The sequence below is a fragment of the Equus asinus genome, chromosome 14 (genome assembly GCF_041296235.1).
Source record: "Equus asinus isolate D_3611 breed Donkey chromosome 14, EquAss-T2T_v2, whole genome shotgun sequence".
Lineage (NCBI taxonomy): Eukaryota > Metazoa > Chordata > Mammalia > Perissodactyla > Equidae > Equus > Equus asinus.
Window position 1 is genome coordinate 4,500,367 of NC_091803.1, and position 17,753 is coordinate 4,518,119.

The 17,753-nt window shown below is 41.0% G+C and overlaps 1 protein-coding gene across 2 annotated transcripts in view; it reads right to left on the bottom strand.

The window, feature by feature from the left end:
* Positions 1-17,753, bottom strand: part of RNF216 (ring finger protein 216) — a 160,611-nt gene that overhangs the window by 98,181 nt on the left and 44,677 nt on the right. For both annotated transcript variants that reach the window (XM_044746461.2, XM_044746462.2), the window contains exons 8-12: positions 11,246-11,360; positions 6,875-7,014; positions 3,569-3,619; positions 2,250-2,387; positions 448-596 (exon numbers count right to left, since the gene is read on the bottom strand). In XM_044746461.2, coding sequence (XP_044602396.1) covers positions 448-596; positions 2,250-2,387; positions 3,569-3,619; positions 6,875-7,014; positions 11,246-11,360 — 593 coding nt within the window. The remainder of the gene's footprint in view (positions 1-447; positions 597-2,249; positions 2,388-3,568; positions 3,620-6,874; positions 7,015-11,245; positions 11,361-17,753) is intronic.

Here is a 17,753-nt window from a genome sequence, read left to right on the forward strand (position 1 = left end):
TAACACAGAGTTTTCAGCTGGACAGCCCTATCTTCTTTCACTCCTTACTTTTCATTAAAACAGGGACTGAGGCTCTCCTTAGTGCTGGCTCTTATCGAGAAATGCAGGTGTCGTTCTAGGTCCTGCCTCAGTGTAAACCGCTCAATGAACACATATCCCCTTCCTTTCTGAGGACTCCTTGCACGTGCCACTTTTCCTCCAACCCACTGCACAATGATTGTACCTATAAGCCGGATGACTAAGAGGTGCCAAAGAATGCAGGTAAAAATCTGAACTGCAGATTTTTCCATTCATAAAATTACTCTCTTATTTCTCAGCAAGAAATGCCAGAAAACCTAGAAGACACAGCTTGGTTACAGAATTTTTATTTTGTGACGAAAGTGCTCAGGCAGTCTTCCTAATAGGGAATGAGCTGACAGATGGCACCCTCCAACTCTGAGAACTCACCTGACAAGCTCATCAGCATAGGCTGCAGCAACTTCTTCTTCGGCTTTTCGCTCATAGTATTTATACAAGATGGTCTGGGGAAGCACCTTCTCCAGCTCGCTGGTTGGGAATGAACATGTACAGCTGCCTTCCATGCAGCTGAGCTCTGACTAGAATGATAAGGTCAAGAGGCAAAGGAAAAAAAAAAAAAGAAAATTCAACCAAGTTTTCAGAAAAATAAAAAGCCTCAGTGGTTAAAAGCATCTTTCAATGGGAAGCAAATAAATAGTGGTTAAGAACAGAGATTTTGAGATGGTCAAGATTTCTCTGTCCCCTCTTCTCTGAGAAACCACACACAAAGCAACAAGGAGACCAGGAAATAAAAACACAAAATCCATCCTTGATAACACCAGAGGATCTATCAGCCCAAATCACAATACAGCCACGCATTGCTTAACGACAGGGATACGTTCTGAGAAATGCGAACATCATACAGTGGACTTACACAAACCCAGACGGTACAGCCTACAACACAGCTGGGCTACATGGTACTAATCTCACGGGACCACCACGGTATACGTGGTCCGTCACTGACCGAAATGTCATGTGGTGCGTGACTATACACAAAGATGGAAAGTGGATGAGGAAGGGTAAACGGCTTAGCAGACAGGAAGAGGAAGGTCACAGCTCAGTGTCTCAAAAGGAGACACTCATGAGAAGCAACTTGATTCCCTCCACGGCCCCTCAAAAGGCTGGAGGTCTAGACCTCTTGGAAGGCAGAGGTGAGTGGTGGGAGGGGAGGGGACTGACAGGAATATAAACTAAAAACAGGGGGATTGTTTGAAAAGCCTCCAGTTCCTACCCTCTCCAGATGGAGTCAGGGGACTAAAACTCTCCCAACAGAAAGGAGGACGGTTTCTGGAACAGCTAGACCACAGGGCTGTGGACTTCCTCTTCAAAGCCACTAACAGCAGGTTGAGTCCTCACACCACATCACTCTGACCTTCTCTTCTGCCTCTCTCGTCCATTATTAAGAACCTTTGTGAACTCACTAGGCCCACCTGGATGATCTAGTACAATCTTCCTATTTTAAGGTCATCTGATTAGCAACCTTAATTCTCCTTTGCCACATAAGGTAACATATTCACAGGTTCTGGGGATCAGGACATGGACATCTTTGGGGGGCCATTATTCTGCCAATCATAACTACTCTGTTCATAGCTCTTGCTCAATCCCTGACTAAACTACAACTGACCTTGGAAGAAGTGATGTCAACTGATTTGATTATTGGTCAGGTGTTTATGAAAAGCAATTTTGGTTTTTAAGTGTTCACTGAACGAAACAAAATTCCTTTCCCTATTGTGTTACCCTGGTGTCAAGAGAAAATGTCTTCGGACAGAGAAATATGATCTTGTATGAAATAGTTAATTCATTTGAATACAACTATAAAATCCTTTAAAAATTTTGTAAAAATACTAACACACTCTCATACATTCAAACAGTTTACACGGTTCTCTCTTTTTGAGTTCATCCTTCATTTTTATTAGGAACAGGAAGGTGAGTGAAGAAGCAGGTGCCCCCGTGGAGGTAGGCATGGGGGTATGGAAGAATTACGGCATTCTCTGAAGACAAAATTTGCTGTGATTACAACATAATCAGACAAATGAGGGACTGTCTATGAATCACACCCATAAGCATGTCCTAGTAGAGTTCCATCTCATCCCAGAAAAGACACTTCCATGAGGCATTTACACTTGTCTATAAACGTGGTCTCCTCAGACTTTATGAACGTTTCCTACGTGCAAATATTACACAGTTCTTACCTTTCCAGATCCAAAGACTGCCTCTTGGGCATATCTGATGAGACACTCCTTGCAAAACAAGTGAGCATCTGCACACTGTGTCAGCTCCTCGAATGGAAATTCCCCATAGCAGCAGCGGCACTCGATCAGCTGGCCATCCTGCAGGCCATCAGAAACACACGTGAAATTCCCTACACTCAAGTAGAGGCAGCAGTCATGTTTCATATTCCCCCACCTCCAAATATATTCTGAGGTAAAATGCAACCCCTAGAAGCCATAAAGCAATGGTGAGCTGTTTTCTGTTGTATAATCTAGTTCAAGATGCTAGTACAAATATTAATACACAGCTAAAGACAGTGAGATTTCCACGTGGATTTTGGATTCTTTGACGTCTTCCTCTACAATAAAGTTCCCATATCATGAATTCCCTGTTGCCAGCAGAACTATAACATCTGTAATCAGATACTAACATGAGTATAAGAGTCAGGGACAAGTGGTAGGAGAGATGTTATCTAAAAGGCTTCAAAAGTTGGATTTTGCTCTCCTTGTTGGAAGACAGGCGTGTGGGGCAGTCGTGTCTCAGCCAGAGCTTTATCTTAAGGGACTACTGCGGCTAACTAAAGCAGCAATCCCTAGGACCATGAATACCAGGAAACTTACTTTTTTTTGTTTTTGCAAGAAAAGATTCAGCCTGAACTAACATCTGTTGTCAATGTCCCCCCTCAAAGCCCCAGCACATGGTTGTATATCCTAGTTATAAATGGTTCTCGTTCTTCTATGTAAGCCGCCACCACAGCATGGCAAGTAGTGTGGTTCTGCAACTGGGAAGTGAACTTGGGCCCCCAAAGCAGTAAATGCCAAACTTTAACCACTAGGCCATCGGGACTGGCTTGAAACTTACTCTTCTTATTAATGGCAGTAATTGATCCGGTCACTAGCCTATTCCTACCTCCCATGTTAGAAAAGCCACTATGTGAGGATGGCGGACATAGTATGAAACCCATCTGGCCCTGAGGTTAGACATAGTTCTTCCTTCCACCTCTGTGAGTGATTATCTAAGTTCCAAATTTTCCTGTAAGAGTCTATCCACTGGATTCTCAGTAGTGTTTTTAAGAGCACCATCTCTATCATTATCTTCCTTTCAATTCTGATCCAGTCTGGTACTAAGAGTGGCTATGTTTCAAGTATCTGACTGGAACTTGGTTGAACCAAAAACTCAGCAGATCCACAGGAGGTTATACAGGAACTAGTTTGCCATCAAAATGCCAAGGAAATGTGATAAGAGAAAACAGTCCATTAAAGTACCCAGAACAAATAAGTTAGGTGAGTTTTCAAACTACCTTTTGATATTGTTCTTCATTCATCTGCAGGGCAAGCAAAAAGTCTTCATGCTAAGGAACAAAAAAACCATACATGCAGATATAAATTTAGTAAAGATGCCACAAAACATTTAGAATTTATTTCCGTAAACATAAAAGAATTCTATTAATAGTCATCTCTCCACTTGCATAGCTTAGAAGTTTAAAAAGCTACCTCAGAATACATTTTAAATGCCTCAGAAAGCTAAATATAAAAAAGGAAATCATACAAGCACTAGAAAATATGTGGAAAACTTTCTTAAATCTGATTCAAAATGTGGAAGGAATAAGGGAAAAGACACATAAAACACTTCTGAACAGTAAAGACTAGCATAAGCAAACAAAAAATCGAATTGGTAAAAACGATGCTACAACATCCTTTGTTGTTGAGGCTGGGGGGGAGCAGGCACTCTTGCGTAGGGGTTCCTGGTGAGGATGCAAAGTGGTACAACCACGATGGAGGGAATCTGATACTATATAACAAGGACCTAAGTATTTACCCTTCACCAATCCCACTTCTGGTAATCTATCTCAGAAACATGAAATGATGTATGCACATGGTGATTTATCATTGTACTATTTACAACAGCAAAAAACTGGATACAACCCTAAATGTCCACCAATGGAGGAATAACTGAAACAACTCTGGTATTGCACATAATGGTACTCTATGGATTGCTGTGAAGAGATTGCCAGTAATGTACTGTTAAGTGAAAAAAACAAGGGGCAGAAGAATGTGCTACCTTTCAGGTAAGAACGAGGGACAAACAAAAGAAGATATATACACACACACATATCTTTTACATGAAATAAAGACACACAAACGCAAAACTATTAAAAATGGTTATGTATGGGGGCCGGCCTGGTGGCGCAGTGGTTAAGTTTGCAGGCTCCACTTTGGCGGCCTGGAGTTTGCCGGTTTGGATCCTTGGTGCGGACCTATGCACCACTTATCAAGCCATGTTGTGACAGGTGTCCCACATATAAAGTAGAGGAAGATGGGCATGGATGTTAGCTCAGGGCTAATCCTCCTCAGCCAAAAAAGCAAAAAAGGAGGACTGGCGGCTGATGTTAGCTCAGCACTAATCTTCCTCAAAAAAAAAAAAAAAAGAAAAAAAAAGAAAAGGTTATGTATGGAGGGAGTTAGGGAATATGGGGGAAGGGACATGACAAAAGCTAGATCTCTCTGAATGTTCCTTGCTTTATAGTTTTGACTTTAGAACTAAAAATATATATATTTTTAAAGTCCTTAAAGTTTATTTATTTACTTTTTGCTGAGGAAGACTGCCCTGAGCTTACATCTGTGCCCATCTTCCTCTACTTTATATGTAGGACGCCTGCCACAGCGTGCTTGCCAAGAGGTGCCATGTCTGCACCCAGGATCCGAACCAGCGAACCTTGGGCCACCGAAGCAGAACGTGCAAACTTAACCACTGCGCCACCCAGCCAGCCCCAGAACTAAAAATATTTTACACAATTGAAGAACAAAGTTAGATACCAAACAAAAAACCAATACCTTAAAACGCAAATAAACAGAAATAAACTTCATTGTTTATCAAATTAATAGCATAACCACACAAAGACTTATTTCAGTGACTTTGTATTTTGATTTCATATTCCTAATCTGATATAATCTGACAAGAAAATTACAATTAAATCTTAGACTTTAGCAGTCTTATCATTGGTAATAATACTGGGCTGTTATTTTGCAACTATTAAATATAGGAATAGGATACAGGAAATAAATCATTATATTAATGTTATCAAGAACCAAGATTTTTTAGGTATAAGAGGAAAGAAATACAAACATTACCATGAAAGAAGTAAAAAGCCTGTAAACCAAATCTGAAACAGAAATCTCAGTATAAATTCCCACTAAAAGAAATAAGGCAACTTGGAGAAGCTGGTGAGTCCAGGTCCAGGTCAGGAAAAGCAGAGGTTGAACCGGGATCATCTTGTATGCTAGAAAGCAAGGCTGCTGTCCAAGACGACTGGGGCCGAAGCAGAGGAAGTGACTTGAAGGGGATGCCACCGGGCACAGACGGGACCATTTGGACAGCAAAAAGAATGACGACTACAATGAACTAAAACACATCAACACCTTGCCAATAGTTTACTACTTCTCTGATGAGATTGGTGGTGACATTAATGAATGCCATGTTTTGATACTGTATCGTGAAATGTGCCAACATCTGGAAGACCTACTTAACCCAGTGAATCAGTGTTTTTCATGATAAAATCATGCATGTGTGACACATCCATTCAAAGTGCAAGCTACATTAACAGATTTTAACGTAACAGATGACAGGTGGACAGGTGACTCTGATGGATGGAACACGATGATAACTTCTTATTTCTGCTTGAGATCTAGAATTTTATCATTGGCCATGAATAATCACTTCATTCATTTTAGAGAAAATGTCTGCTAAATACCTAATTCTGGATAATCATCGTTTTTCTGTCAGTCATTTTTACTTGAAAATTTACTTGTTCTGTAACCGAAAAAAAAAAAGTGCCTAATTCAGCTGCTTGTAACTCGATGGCACAAGTGCTTCTCCTTGAGACAACCATCACAGTCAGGATGCAGCAGAAGTACTTTGTGCATACTTCCCATTTCGTCAGAGCATCAAAAAATGTCTTATCAAAAAATCTGATAAACTAAAAATTTTTTACTGCTTCATTAAAGACAATTTTGCCCTTTTTAAAAAAATGTGAGTAGATAGCAGTGAAGAAAATACTGATTAACTGGTACAATGTGGTGACACTGGCTTGATTCATGCTAAGGCACCACTGCTCTTGTTTTGTCAGTCTGATGAAAAAGGCAAGTAATGCCTTATTGTTATAAGAGATCTGTCCCTGCAGAACCCCTAGAGTCTTGGGGAAGCCAGGGCTCCATAGGCCATGCTATTAGAGCCGCTAGTCTAGAAAATACATATTAAACAACCAATATATATTCTGGTTGACTTACACATTTAATAGTCTATTTGGAAGAATTAAAGAGCTAAATGGAATCTCTCTCTGGTGTTTCTCTACCATAGAGGCTGAGGGAGGTAAAACAGATATGTTTGCTAAACCCCAATTAAAATTCTCTAACATAAATCTGACTTATGAAACTGCGAACGTTAGTGGGTATCATTACAAAATCTAGTTTTGTTTTCCTTCTAAAAACTTCATAGTTTCTTCAAATTAATCACTCAACAGAGAAGGCAAATCTTACAAGACAGTTTTATACTAGGTCTTAACAGTCGACCAGAATCCCAGAAACACATTCCAAGCATGTCTTCCTACCTCTGCCATCTCCTTGATTTTCTGCTCATAGAATTCCTGCTCTTGTTGCACAGCTGGGAGGAGGGCACGCCGGTCATAGGACCTACAATGTCGCCGCTTATTTTCCAGAAAGAACATCCTCTTCTCTATTTTTATGTCACCTAGAAGACACATGACAATGCAAAATCATGCAGACAACTGTTTGCTAGGAATCCAGGCCGGCCATTCCAGTCTGCTGTGGCCAAGGCCCCAGCTACCTTCTAGCACAGGTTTTGGGACTCTCCTGTAATGTAGTCCAGCGTTTGGGAAAACGGGGCTCCTTGCCATTCCCTGACCTCCCATGCACTCTTTGACTCTCACGTCTTTTTTCTCCCTCGTCATGCTCTAGTGACAGGAGGGCCTCTCCTATCCTGTCAGTATCGCACTGTGTGAATATACCACAATTTTTTATCCATCCTACTAATGAAGGAAAACAGGTGGGTTTACAGTTTGGGGTCATTATGAACAGGGCTGCTGAACATCTATCTGCAATTCAGTTGAGCATACATGAAGGAGTAGAACTAGTGGATGAGCTTTAGAAAACAGTGCCAGTCTCCAAAGTGGTTGTTTCAATTTGCACTCTCCCTCCACCAGCAATGTATGTGAGTTCCAGCCACTCCACATCCTCAACACCTGGTACCATCAGTTTTTAATTTTAGCCATTCTGGTGGGTGTATATTTGTTTTATGTAAGTTTTTAAATTTATTTATTTTGAAAATGTCAAACAGAAGAGCTGAAATTGTAGTACCCAAATTCACAGTAAGTAACACTTAGTATAAAAGATAACAGAATGATAAATATCAAGTCATGTAATTGGTCTATTCAGGTTTTGTATTTCTTGTTGATTTGGTAATTTACATTTTCTAGAAAACTGTCTATTCCATACAGATTTTCTACTTACTCATAAAAGTCTGTTCTTTGTAATCTCTTTTGATTTTATCAATGTTTACTGTATCAGGTTCCTGATATAGTTTATTTTTATTTTTTTCTCCTGTTCATTCTCACTAGTTTTTTAAAATTAAAAGTTTTTATTTTTTAGCTTACTATTTAGAAAACCGGCTTTGGGTTCTCTATTCTGTTCTGCTGATCTGTGCCTATCTTTCTGCCAGCACTACCCAGTCTTAATCACTGTAGCTATCTACTAAGTTTTCAAATCAGATAGAAGAATAAAATGTGAGAAAACAGTCTATTTAAAAATTATTTTAGCTACTCTAGTACCTTGCTTTTCCATATAAATTTCAGGATAAGCTTGCTTATATCTACCAAAAAAATCTCGCTGGGATTTTGAAAGAAATTAAGCCTGTGTATCAGTTTGTGGAGGATATACATCTTTACTATGTTGAGACACGTACACAGTATATGTCTCCATTTATTTATATTGTTAATTTCTCTCTTCAGTATTTTATAGTTTTCATAAGTTCTGTACACGTTTTGTCAGATTTACACCTAAGTATCTAAAACGTTTTTTGGAGCAACTATAAATGGTACTGTATTTTTAAGTTTGATTTCCACATGCTCACACTGTTAGTATATAGAAATACAATTGGTTTTTGTAGGTAGATGTTATATTCTCAACCCTACTGAACTCATTATTAGTTCTAGGAGTTTGGGAGTAGATTGCTTGGAGTTTTCTCTATAGACAATCATGCCATCTCCTTATAGGGATAGTTTTATTCCTTCCTTTCTGGTCTGTCCCTTTTATTTCCTTTTCTTTATTGCATTCGCTAGAACTTCCAGGACTGTGTTGAACAGCAGTGAACATAGGACATCCTTTCCTTGTTCCTGATCTTAAGGGGAAAGGAGTCACCATCAAGTATGATGTTAGCTACAGGTTTTCTTATAGATGTTATCAAGTTGAGGAAGCTCCTCTCAATGTCTAATTTTCTGTGAATTTTAATCATGAAGAGGTGTTAAATATTGTTAAATGCTTTTCTGCATCAGCTGATAGGGTCATGTGATTTTTCTTCTTTAGTCTATTAATATGATGGATTATACTGATTGGTTTTTGTATATTGAACCAGCTTTGCACCCCTGGACTACACCCCACTTGGTCATGGTGCACAATTTAAAAAACGTTCTTACGTATTTAAACATGTAAGTTCCATCCGCTAATATTTTGTTAAGGATTCTTGCATCTATATGATATTGGTCTGTAGTTTTCTTCTTTGTACTCTCTTTCTCTAGTTTTGTTATCAGAGTAATACTAGCTTCAGAAAACAAATTGAGAAGTATTTCCTACTCTTCTATTTTCTGGAAGAGATTGTGTAGAATTGGCATTGATCCTTCTAAAAAACGTTTGGAAGAATTTTCTAATGAAACCAACTGGGGCTACAGATTTCTTTTTTGGGAGATTTAAAATTACGAATTCACTTTCCTGAAAAGCTACTGGGTTATCCAAACTATCTATTTTGTATGGGTAAGTTTTGGTAGTTTGTGTTTTTTGAAGAATTGGTCCACTTCAACTAAGCTGTCAAGTTTCTGTGTGTAAAGTAGTTCACGGTATTCCCCGTTGGACGCTGTGGGGTCTACAGTGATATCCCCTATGAGGAGCGATCACTCCTGATACTGGTAATTTGTGTCTTCTCTTTTTTTTCTTGGTGAGCCTTGATACAGGTGACACGTTGTATTTTTACTGATGTTCAGGTTATATTCAAATTCTAACCAGACTTTTCATGAAAGGCTGTGTGGTGGTCAGCTCATCAGGCCATAAAAAGGACAATGGAGGGAGAATCTCTCTCTCTGAGCCAAGCACTGTAGAGCCCAAACAGCAGTGCTTAGGATGGAAAACAGCTGAAAAGGGGAAAAACGGGATTCCTGGAACAGACAAAGGCTCCTCAGCCTCTGTGCTTACAAACTGCTGGCAAGAAAGGCTAAGCGTATTAGGCACAAATATTAAACTACTAATGTAAATCAAGGGTATTTAACTTTCAGTGTCCTGAAAGATGATCTAAGAAGTGGAATTTAAGATTCAGAATCTAAAATAAAAGGACATACCTGAAACAATGGGCTGGAACTAAGAAGATGAAGTTAACAGAGAAAAACGTCAGATACTGTAAAACTGAGAGAGTCGTTTATGACTTATAGCCACGTGAGTAGAAAGACCCAGGTTGAATGTGAGCCAAGGGTGAGACCTACTTTGATTTTAAAAGCTAATGCACTCTTAGGCTTATGGATTGAAGGATAGAATCTAAATCCCAGCTGGTGTCTCCACACAGCAGACCTCACTTGGAGTACTCTGTCTAGCCTTGCATACTCAGCCTCTCAGAGATACTGACAAGCTAGAGAAGGACACAAAGAGAAGGGCAGTCAGGATGATGAAGCGGCAATGGACATATTCTGAGTCCTTTGAGAGGCAAGAACTACAACCATGGCAAGAAATTGCAGGAAGGTACACTTTGGCTTGATACAAAGAAACAATTACGGAAGGACTATGTGTTAGGGATGCCTAGTCTAAACTGCGCCTACATTTAGTTGAATGAAAAACCACCTACACACTATCCCCATGTTCTCGTTCTGCCACAGACACGTGAGAATGTCATGTTGGGAGAACACTGCTCCACAGACTAGCTGGGGACCTGAGGAGTCAGAGCCTATGGGGTTTTCTTTTGGATTCCGAAGAGTCCAGAAATTCAAATATTTTCCAACTCTTCAGCTATCTCATGGAGTTTCCAATTAGTCACTCCTGAAATCAGAAAGACAAACAGGAGAAAAGGAAGGAAAACAGTCCTATTTATGACAGAAACTATAGGAAAAGTTGTGGTAGATGCTCTTCTTAGAACCGAGCAACTCAGATCAAATTTGTTGCAAAATTCAACAAGTTTACCTTTTGGGGGGTTAGACCTGAAGTAACCTCTCTGAAAGAGCTTTCAGCAGTTATTTCATCAATAAAAATAAAAGAATTTTAAATAAACAAGTGGCTCTTTGTGAGCTGTTTTCTCCTGTGCAGAAGCCACTCTCTCAGGTGTCTAAGTGACCCCTCCGCAGTAAGCAATAATCACTGGTCTAGACAGTTTTTACTAGCGATAAAGCTAATTCTTGTCAAACCCTCAAGACCACTTTTTGCCCCAAGCTTAGGGGGTCTCCAACACTTTTCCACACATGAATTCTCTAACATTGCACACAATTTTCCTGTCACGGTGTATCCTAAGCAGAAAGAAGGAAGACAACCGTGGCCACTTTCTGAAAATGCTGATGTGCTGTCAAAGCAGTCCGCGTCAGAGCCACTCCCTGGACTGGTCTGGGGGGGCATTCTCTCGTCAGCAGCACCACCGCGTCCTCTACGGGCTGTTTGGGAAGAGGACGGTTCTGCCCAGCAGCTTCAGACACTGTAAGCAACATTCAGTTTGCTATTACCTTGTTCAAATTTGAAGTCTATGTAAGAATACTGATTCATTTCTTTTCTCTTCTTTCTTTTTCCACTGGTTTCTGGCGACAGCTCCTGCCATTTTTTAATGGCATCAGAAAAGGCCTAAAAATTGAGAAAGGAAAATGAGACACTGTAAATGGGCCACAAGAACATGAAACACAGGCAATCCCCAAATCTCATTCTGACTCTGAGTTTTGGCTGTCTTCTCTGCACGGCTTACCAGAAATAGGTAGTGGCAAAATAAACAGGTAGCATTTCATTATTTTCATTTCCTCTGACTCATAAACTGCTATAATGGCAGAACCAAAATGCTTACTGACAAATTTAAAGGGTGACACAAGAAAAGAGAAACTGTTCAAGCTGTCCTTGAATACGCACAGGTTAAATCCCATCACAAATGGCTGGCCAGTTCTATTTTGCGGGTGTATCCTACATGGTGTTTTTCTGGTGAACACACCTTCTTCCACTTCCCCAGACTCCTTGTGGCTTTCACCGCTACCCCACTTTGTACTGCACACTGGAGGACAAAATTCTTATGCCAGTGACAATCCCCTTTCTTCCACACCTTCAGCTTCTCCCCTTTTCAGGTCTTTACAATTGGCATTTAGATGTGCTTGAGTCTTTCTCATCTTAAAAAAAGAAAACGCTTCCTCTCTTGGCCTCCTTCCCCTCTCAGCTACCAGCCCCCTTTTTTCTTCCTCCTCTTTGTAGCCAAACTTATCAAAGGAGCTGTCTGTCCAACATTTCATCTCCTCAACGCCCATGAGCTTTCCACCACCTCCCTCCCATGTGACACTAAACCCCACCTTCTCTCTTGCTAATCCACTTCCTCACATGGGGCTGCCTCCACACCAGTCCTTGTCTTACTTGACTTCTCAGCAGTGTTAACAATGCTGACTGCTCCAGTCTCCTGACTTCCTGCTTCCTCTCTCTCTCTCTGCCTGCTCGTTCTCCACTACCCTCCTCAACGTCACACCTTGGAACACCTCAAGGCAGCTTTGGCTCTCTTCTCACCCGACAGTCTCTCTGGGTACCTCACCAGGCTGTGAGGTTACTTCCATAGGCTGATGACTCTCAAAATCCCGACTCTACTCCATATTTCCCACCTTTTTTGCCCATTCAACCACCCAATGAATTTTTTTTTAAAGCTTCAGTGCATGGTTGTATATCCTAGTTGTTAGTTTAGTTCTCCATGTGAGCCACCACTGCCACAGTATGACATCTGATAGACAGGTGGTGTGGTTCCAGGACCAGGAAATGACCCAGGGCTGGTGGTGAAAGTGCCAAATCTTAACCACTAGACTACCAGGGCTGGCTCAACCAATGAATTATTTTTACTTGGATGTCTCATGTTGGCAATTCAACATTTCCTATCCTGAATTCATGATCCTTTCCCTCCAAATTAGCTCTTCTGTAGTATTCCCCATCCCAGGAAATGACACCACCATCTCCCATGACCCCCTTACCGAACTCCTACTTATCTAACACTTAGGTTGGTGATGAAATGTCACATGCCCAGGGAGGCCCTCTCTTTCAAAGCACCTGAATTCAGAAAGATTCACATTCTGAATCTGTTTATCTCAGAGAAACAGCTGTCTATCTGTGGGGTAAAATGATAACAAAAGAAAACAAGTATTTCAGCCACAGAAGAGGGAAGGATCACCTTTTCAACTTACTCTGTCTCCCACCCCTTCCCCTTTCAAAGCTCCTAGGTTTGGGCTTCAGAAGGGAATCACCATTTGCTACACATCCCTCCTATGAGCTAAGCACCACACACGGACCTTTCTACTCCTTATCTCACTTAATTCTCACAATAATCCTCTGAGGGAGGCATCACTTACTTTACAGTAGAGAGAAACAAGGCTTAGAGAGGAGAAGAAACCTGCTCCCAGTCAAACCTTAATTAAAGCTAGGATTTGAACTCAGGCCAGTCTCTGATGAAAGCTCCTCTCTTTGATTTCACTTTGCCCTCACAGACAGATGCAGTGAAACCCCATCAAGAGCTGGCAAAAGTCATCTTGCTACCTTTCTATCTCCCTGATCAGTGTCCTCCTCTCTTGCTTTCTGTTTCTTCTTTCTGGAATTCCCACTACCCACGGTGCTCCCCACAAACCCCTAGGCATTAATCTTACAGCCAGATGTTTGTACTCAGCTCAAGATTACTAATTTCTACCAAGTTTTACCTAAAGGCAAATATGCCACCCTTGAACCAGGGCTATCTGCAAAAACTCAGGAAAGAAGGCAGGACAGGTATATAATTTGCATTTTATAAATGAGGTAAGTAAGCATAGATGCCATTTATCGGCAACTAATGAAACTGGAATGTGAACCCAGAGCTCATAACTGGTTGTCCACTAGGTTTTCAACCACACCACACTGCCACAAAAATGCAGACTCCTGACTGGACATCAACCGGGTCATGACCTTGGTCCCACTTAAATACTGTTTCTAGTTAGCAGGAAGAAATCCATATTCATAAACACAAATCGGTATTTGTCAGGAAACTGTATCTTAAAACAAAATGTCTACAAATTAAAAGCAAACTCCTAAATCTTACTTTAATAGATACATTAATAGTCATCACTTATCTTAGCATGGACTAAAGGTCTAGTTAAGTAGCCCAGATAGAATTCGATTATGGAATCAGAACTCCTTCCTTTCAACGGCTGCCAGTTACAATTCACACCTCTACGTTCCAAAGACACAGGTTACTTTTCCTTGCCTCTTTGCTTTTGCACATTATCGTTCCTCCAGTGAAAACATCTTTCCTTTGAGACCCTGTTCTGATGACACCTTCTTCAGTTCTTTCCTGGTGCTCTCATACACCTTTATTCACTCTTTTATAACACTCATCACACTGTTTTAATCTCTTTATTTTAATCTCCTCAAACAGACCAAAATTCTTTGGAAGGAAGCTAATCCGGGTTCCACCAAGGGCTCAGGGTCTAGCTGGTAACTACCACGGAGTGAGTACTCAAAAAACCTACACACAGCACAGAGGAACAAGAGACGTCGAAAAATGAGTTTTCCTTTTGCTGTTATCTGGCATTTCTCCCTCCAGCTTACAAACCAAATACCTACCCAAGGTATTAGTTCTGAGAATCAAGAGCATAGTCTGGTAAGATTTTTAGGACATCTGTGACAACAGCTAAAGTTCCTTTAAGGAATGACCTAAAAACACTACAATGGGCATTTGATGACATAAAAGCTGAGGAGTGGACAGAGACTCCCAGTGGTGCCTGGGGAGAGGTCAGGTCCAGAGACGGGGACATGTCACCTATATAGAGACAGAGGCGACCAGTAAAGCATGCAGGGGGAGAAACCGAGGAAGCCTGTGGAGTGAAGACCCTCAGAATGTTAGAGAAGAGAAGTTAAAGGATGCGTTAAAAAAGATGGCCCTGTCCACTAGTATTAAGCTCCACAAGGGAAGGGACCTTGTACAGTCCACCACAACATTCCCAGAGTGTGCCCCGTGGCAGTCATACAACAAATTGTCTGAATGAAAGAGGTAGTCACATCTGTGGCAGAATTACTGACAAAAATTTCGAGGGGAAATAATTTTCAACCCAGGGGAACTCTCAGTCAAGTTTTAGTGTGTGAACCAAGATACGGGAAGTCATCAGGATCTAGAATACAGAGGATGAATCTTTGTCCAAAGGCAAAGGGACTTTCCATGATGACGGCTATGCAGCAGGCGCAGAGAACAATCAGAACAGACTGGAGGAGGAAGGAGGGCTCCGGAGAAATAAAATGAACTGAGGACTAATTGACAGGTTTGACAACAGGCAAAACTGTAACGAGAAGCGTGTTTCAGGGCTGTCAGGTGTGAAAGACTTAGCCACAGAGCCAAAAACCAAAACCAAATCAAACCAAACCAACAAAGAAACCAAAGTAAATGAAAAAACAGGCAAATACTTTTAACTTTGAAAAATAGCAAATTCAAGAAAGGCAACATTATCATAGTACATTACTTACCCTAACAGTGAACATTTCCATAGTCATGATAATGAAAACTCTGAAAAGAGATTTAAAAGAAACTATGTATATATCGAAAAGATGTATGTATGTGTGTGTGTGTGTGTGTGTGTGTGTGTGTGTGTGTGTGTGTAAGATCTAGAATCCTCATCTACCATAAGAGAAAACCAAAATAATTTCTAAAACTGATGGATGAGGCATAAGTTCATAAATGTAAATATCAGAAAAAAAATAGAAGAGTTGAGAGTTACCTCTGGAGAGTAGAGGAAGAGATTGAAGAAGGGGGCTTCAGCCTGTCTTTTAAAAAAATTATAAATAAGCATTTTAGCACTATTTCATTTTTTAAACTAGAAATGAACTACTTTGCTAAAAATAACATTCATTTCAAGAAGTGGTTCCTGCCGTGAGTTTTAAGGATTACCTGTTCCCTCCAGGTTAGAAGTTATTCATTAAAAATAGCGCTGATGGCACCTTTGTCCCTACAGAGCTTCACCAGCAGAAGACACTACTGCAGCTGCACTGGGGTCTCCAGGAAGCCTACCCACTGGATACACCCCTAAAAGCGTTAAATATGTTAATATTTACAACTGCACACACAGGCAGGTGATGTCTTCTCACGCTCTGGGTCTCTAGTCCAGAGGCTGGGAACAAACCGGAGCAGTCCCTTCACGTCACAGGCCTCTCTAGCGTGACTTCAGTGCCCCTGTCCCACGGAAGACCAATCGCAGAAGGCTCTTGTAATAGTATGCTAAGGACTGACTCTGAAGATAGTACTGTGAGGCAGCTACAGAGTAATTTTTAAATACAAAGACTTGAAGATTGTTCTGTAGCATGTAGAACGAAGTGTGAGGGGATGGGAGTGAAACCTGGTATATGTGAGCACTGTGCACGGGCTCACCGTATGCCGCTATCTCATCTAATTTTCATAAGAGCTGTGTAAGGCACTCACTGAAAGACAAGTGAAGCTCTGCAAGTTTAAGACACTTGCTCAAAGTCACAGAGTGAGAAGTGGCAAAACTGGAACTAAAATTCAAGGGGAAAAAAAAAAATCAAACCTGAGTTTGATAAAGATTCTAGATCTAACCATCAGTTTATAGGAAATATAGGGGATAGAACATCGGTTAATGACACCACATAGGGCAGTCACAAAAATCTAGATTGTCAAAACCTGTAGAATAAACAATCCATTTTTTCAACAAATAAGCAGCAAGAAAAAATAAAGAGGGAGGGAGAAGCAAGACTTTAAGAGATTAAAGAGATTTTACTTAGAACCCAATATGACCAAACAAGCTGTTAAAAAGACATCTGACACATTAAGAGAAATCTGAACACTGACCAGATATCTAATGATGCTCATTTTTAAGGTATGATAATAGTATTCTGATTATGTTTTTCGAGAAAGTTTCTTTACCTTTTAAAGGTAAACACTGAAACAGTTATAGATGAAAAGAAAATGCAATGATCCTTGGAATTTGCTTCCCCCCAGCCTCGGAGGGGGAAGCGAGTAGGAGAGGAGGTGAAACAAGAATGGGCAGGAGCTGATAACTACTGCTGCTGAGTGACAGGGGAGCTGGGGCTCATTACAACACCATCTCCATTTTTCTAAGTGTTTGATGTCTAAAAGTGAACAAGAAATCCAGGGAAGTGGGACTCTGTCTTCAGAGTGAACATGCTTCGCCTAAGCTATCATCCTGTTAGGGGAGCAGCACAGGGAAGACGTGCGATTGCTGTAACTAGAATGCATCTCGCCACGTTTCCACATCCCCGTCCACAGGAGCATCACGTTCTGCAGGGCAGAACTCGTGCACCATTTGCACACAGCAGGGTGAAGTTCTAAGTTCTAATTGCGTGCATCAGGTTTTAGCTTCTGCAAAACAGAACACTTTCATTCAAACAGCCCAACCCACCCCATTTCAAAACCCTGTAAATCAAACTACCCACTCAAAACAAGGAGACACCATAAAAAATATAAAGGGCCAGAAAGACGAGGAAAGGGATAAGGAAGGTATGAACAAGGAAAACTGGACCACAAATCCTACAACTTCCCACCCAAATAACAAGTGGGTTGTAACGTAATCAGACCTTCAGCTGGGAGAAGCATCTGCTAGCGAAGTTCCTTTTACTGGTCCCAGGAGAGTGGCAGGGACATTACTAACGGGGACCAACCCACCCCCAGACCAAGGAACTGTCTCCTGCTGCTGCCCTTTTACTCTTCATCAGCAGTGAAGACGCCAGGCAGGGCCTCAAGACGGAAGAGCCCTTTCTGTCTTGCGGTCACTGTCTTCGGGGGAGGCTTGTGCAGTTTTCAACGATGGTACAGGCATTCCCTATTTAGCAGGGGGAATGAGATTCAGAAATAGAAAGCACTGACTGTGTTTCCTTCAGAATAATTTTACCTAAAATTAACCTACAATTAGGAGTTTGTTGACAGTTGCCTGGATTTTCTTGGCAATCTAAAGGTGGAAGGGGCCTCGACTCAGCATGAGGCCACATTCACCTGGAGTTCACCTTCCTTCAGGT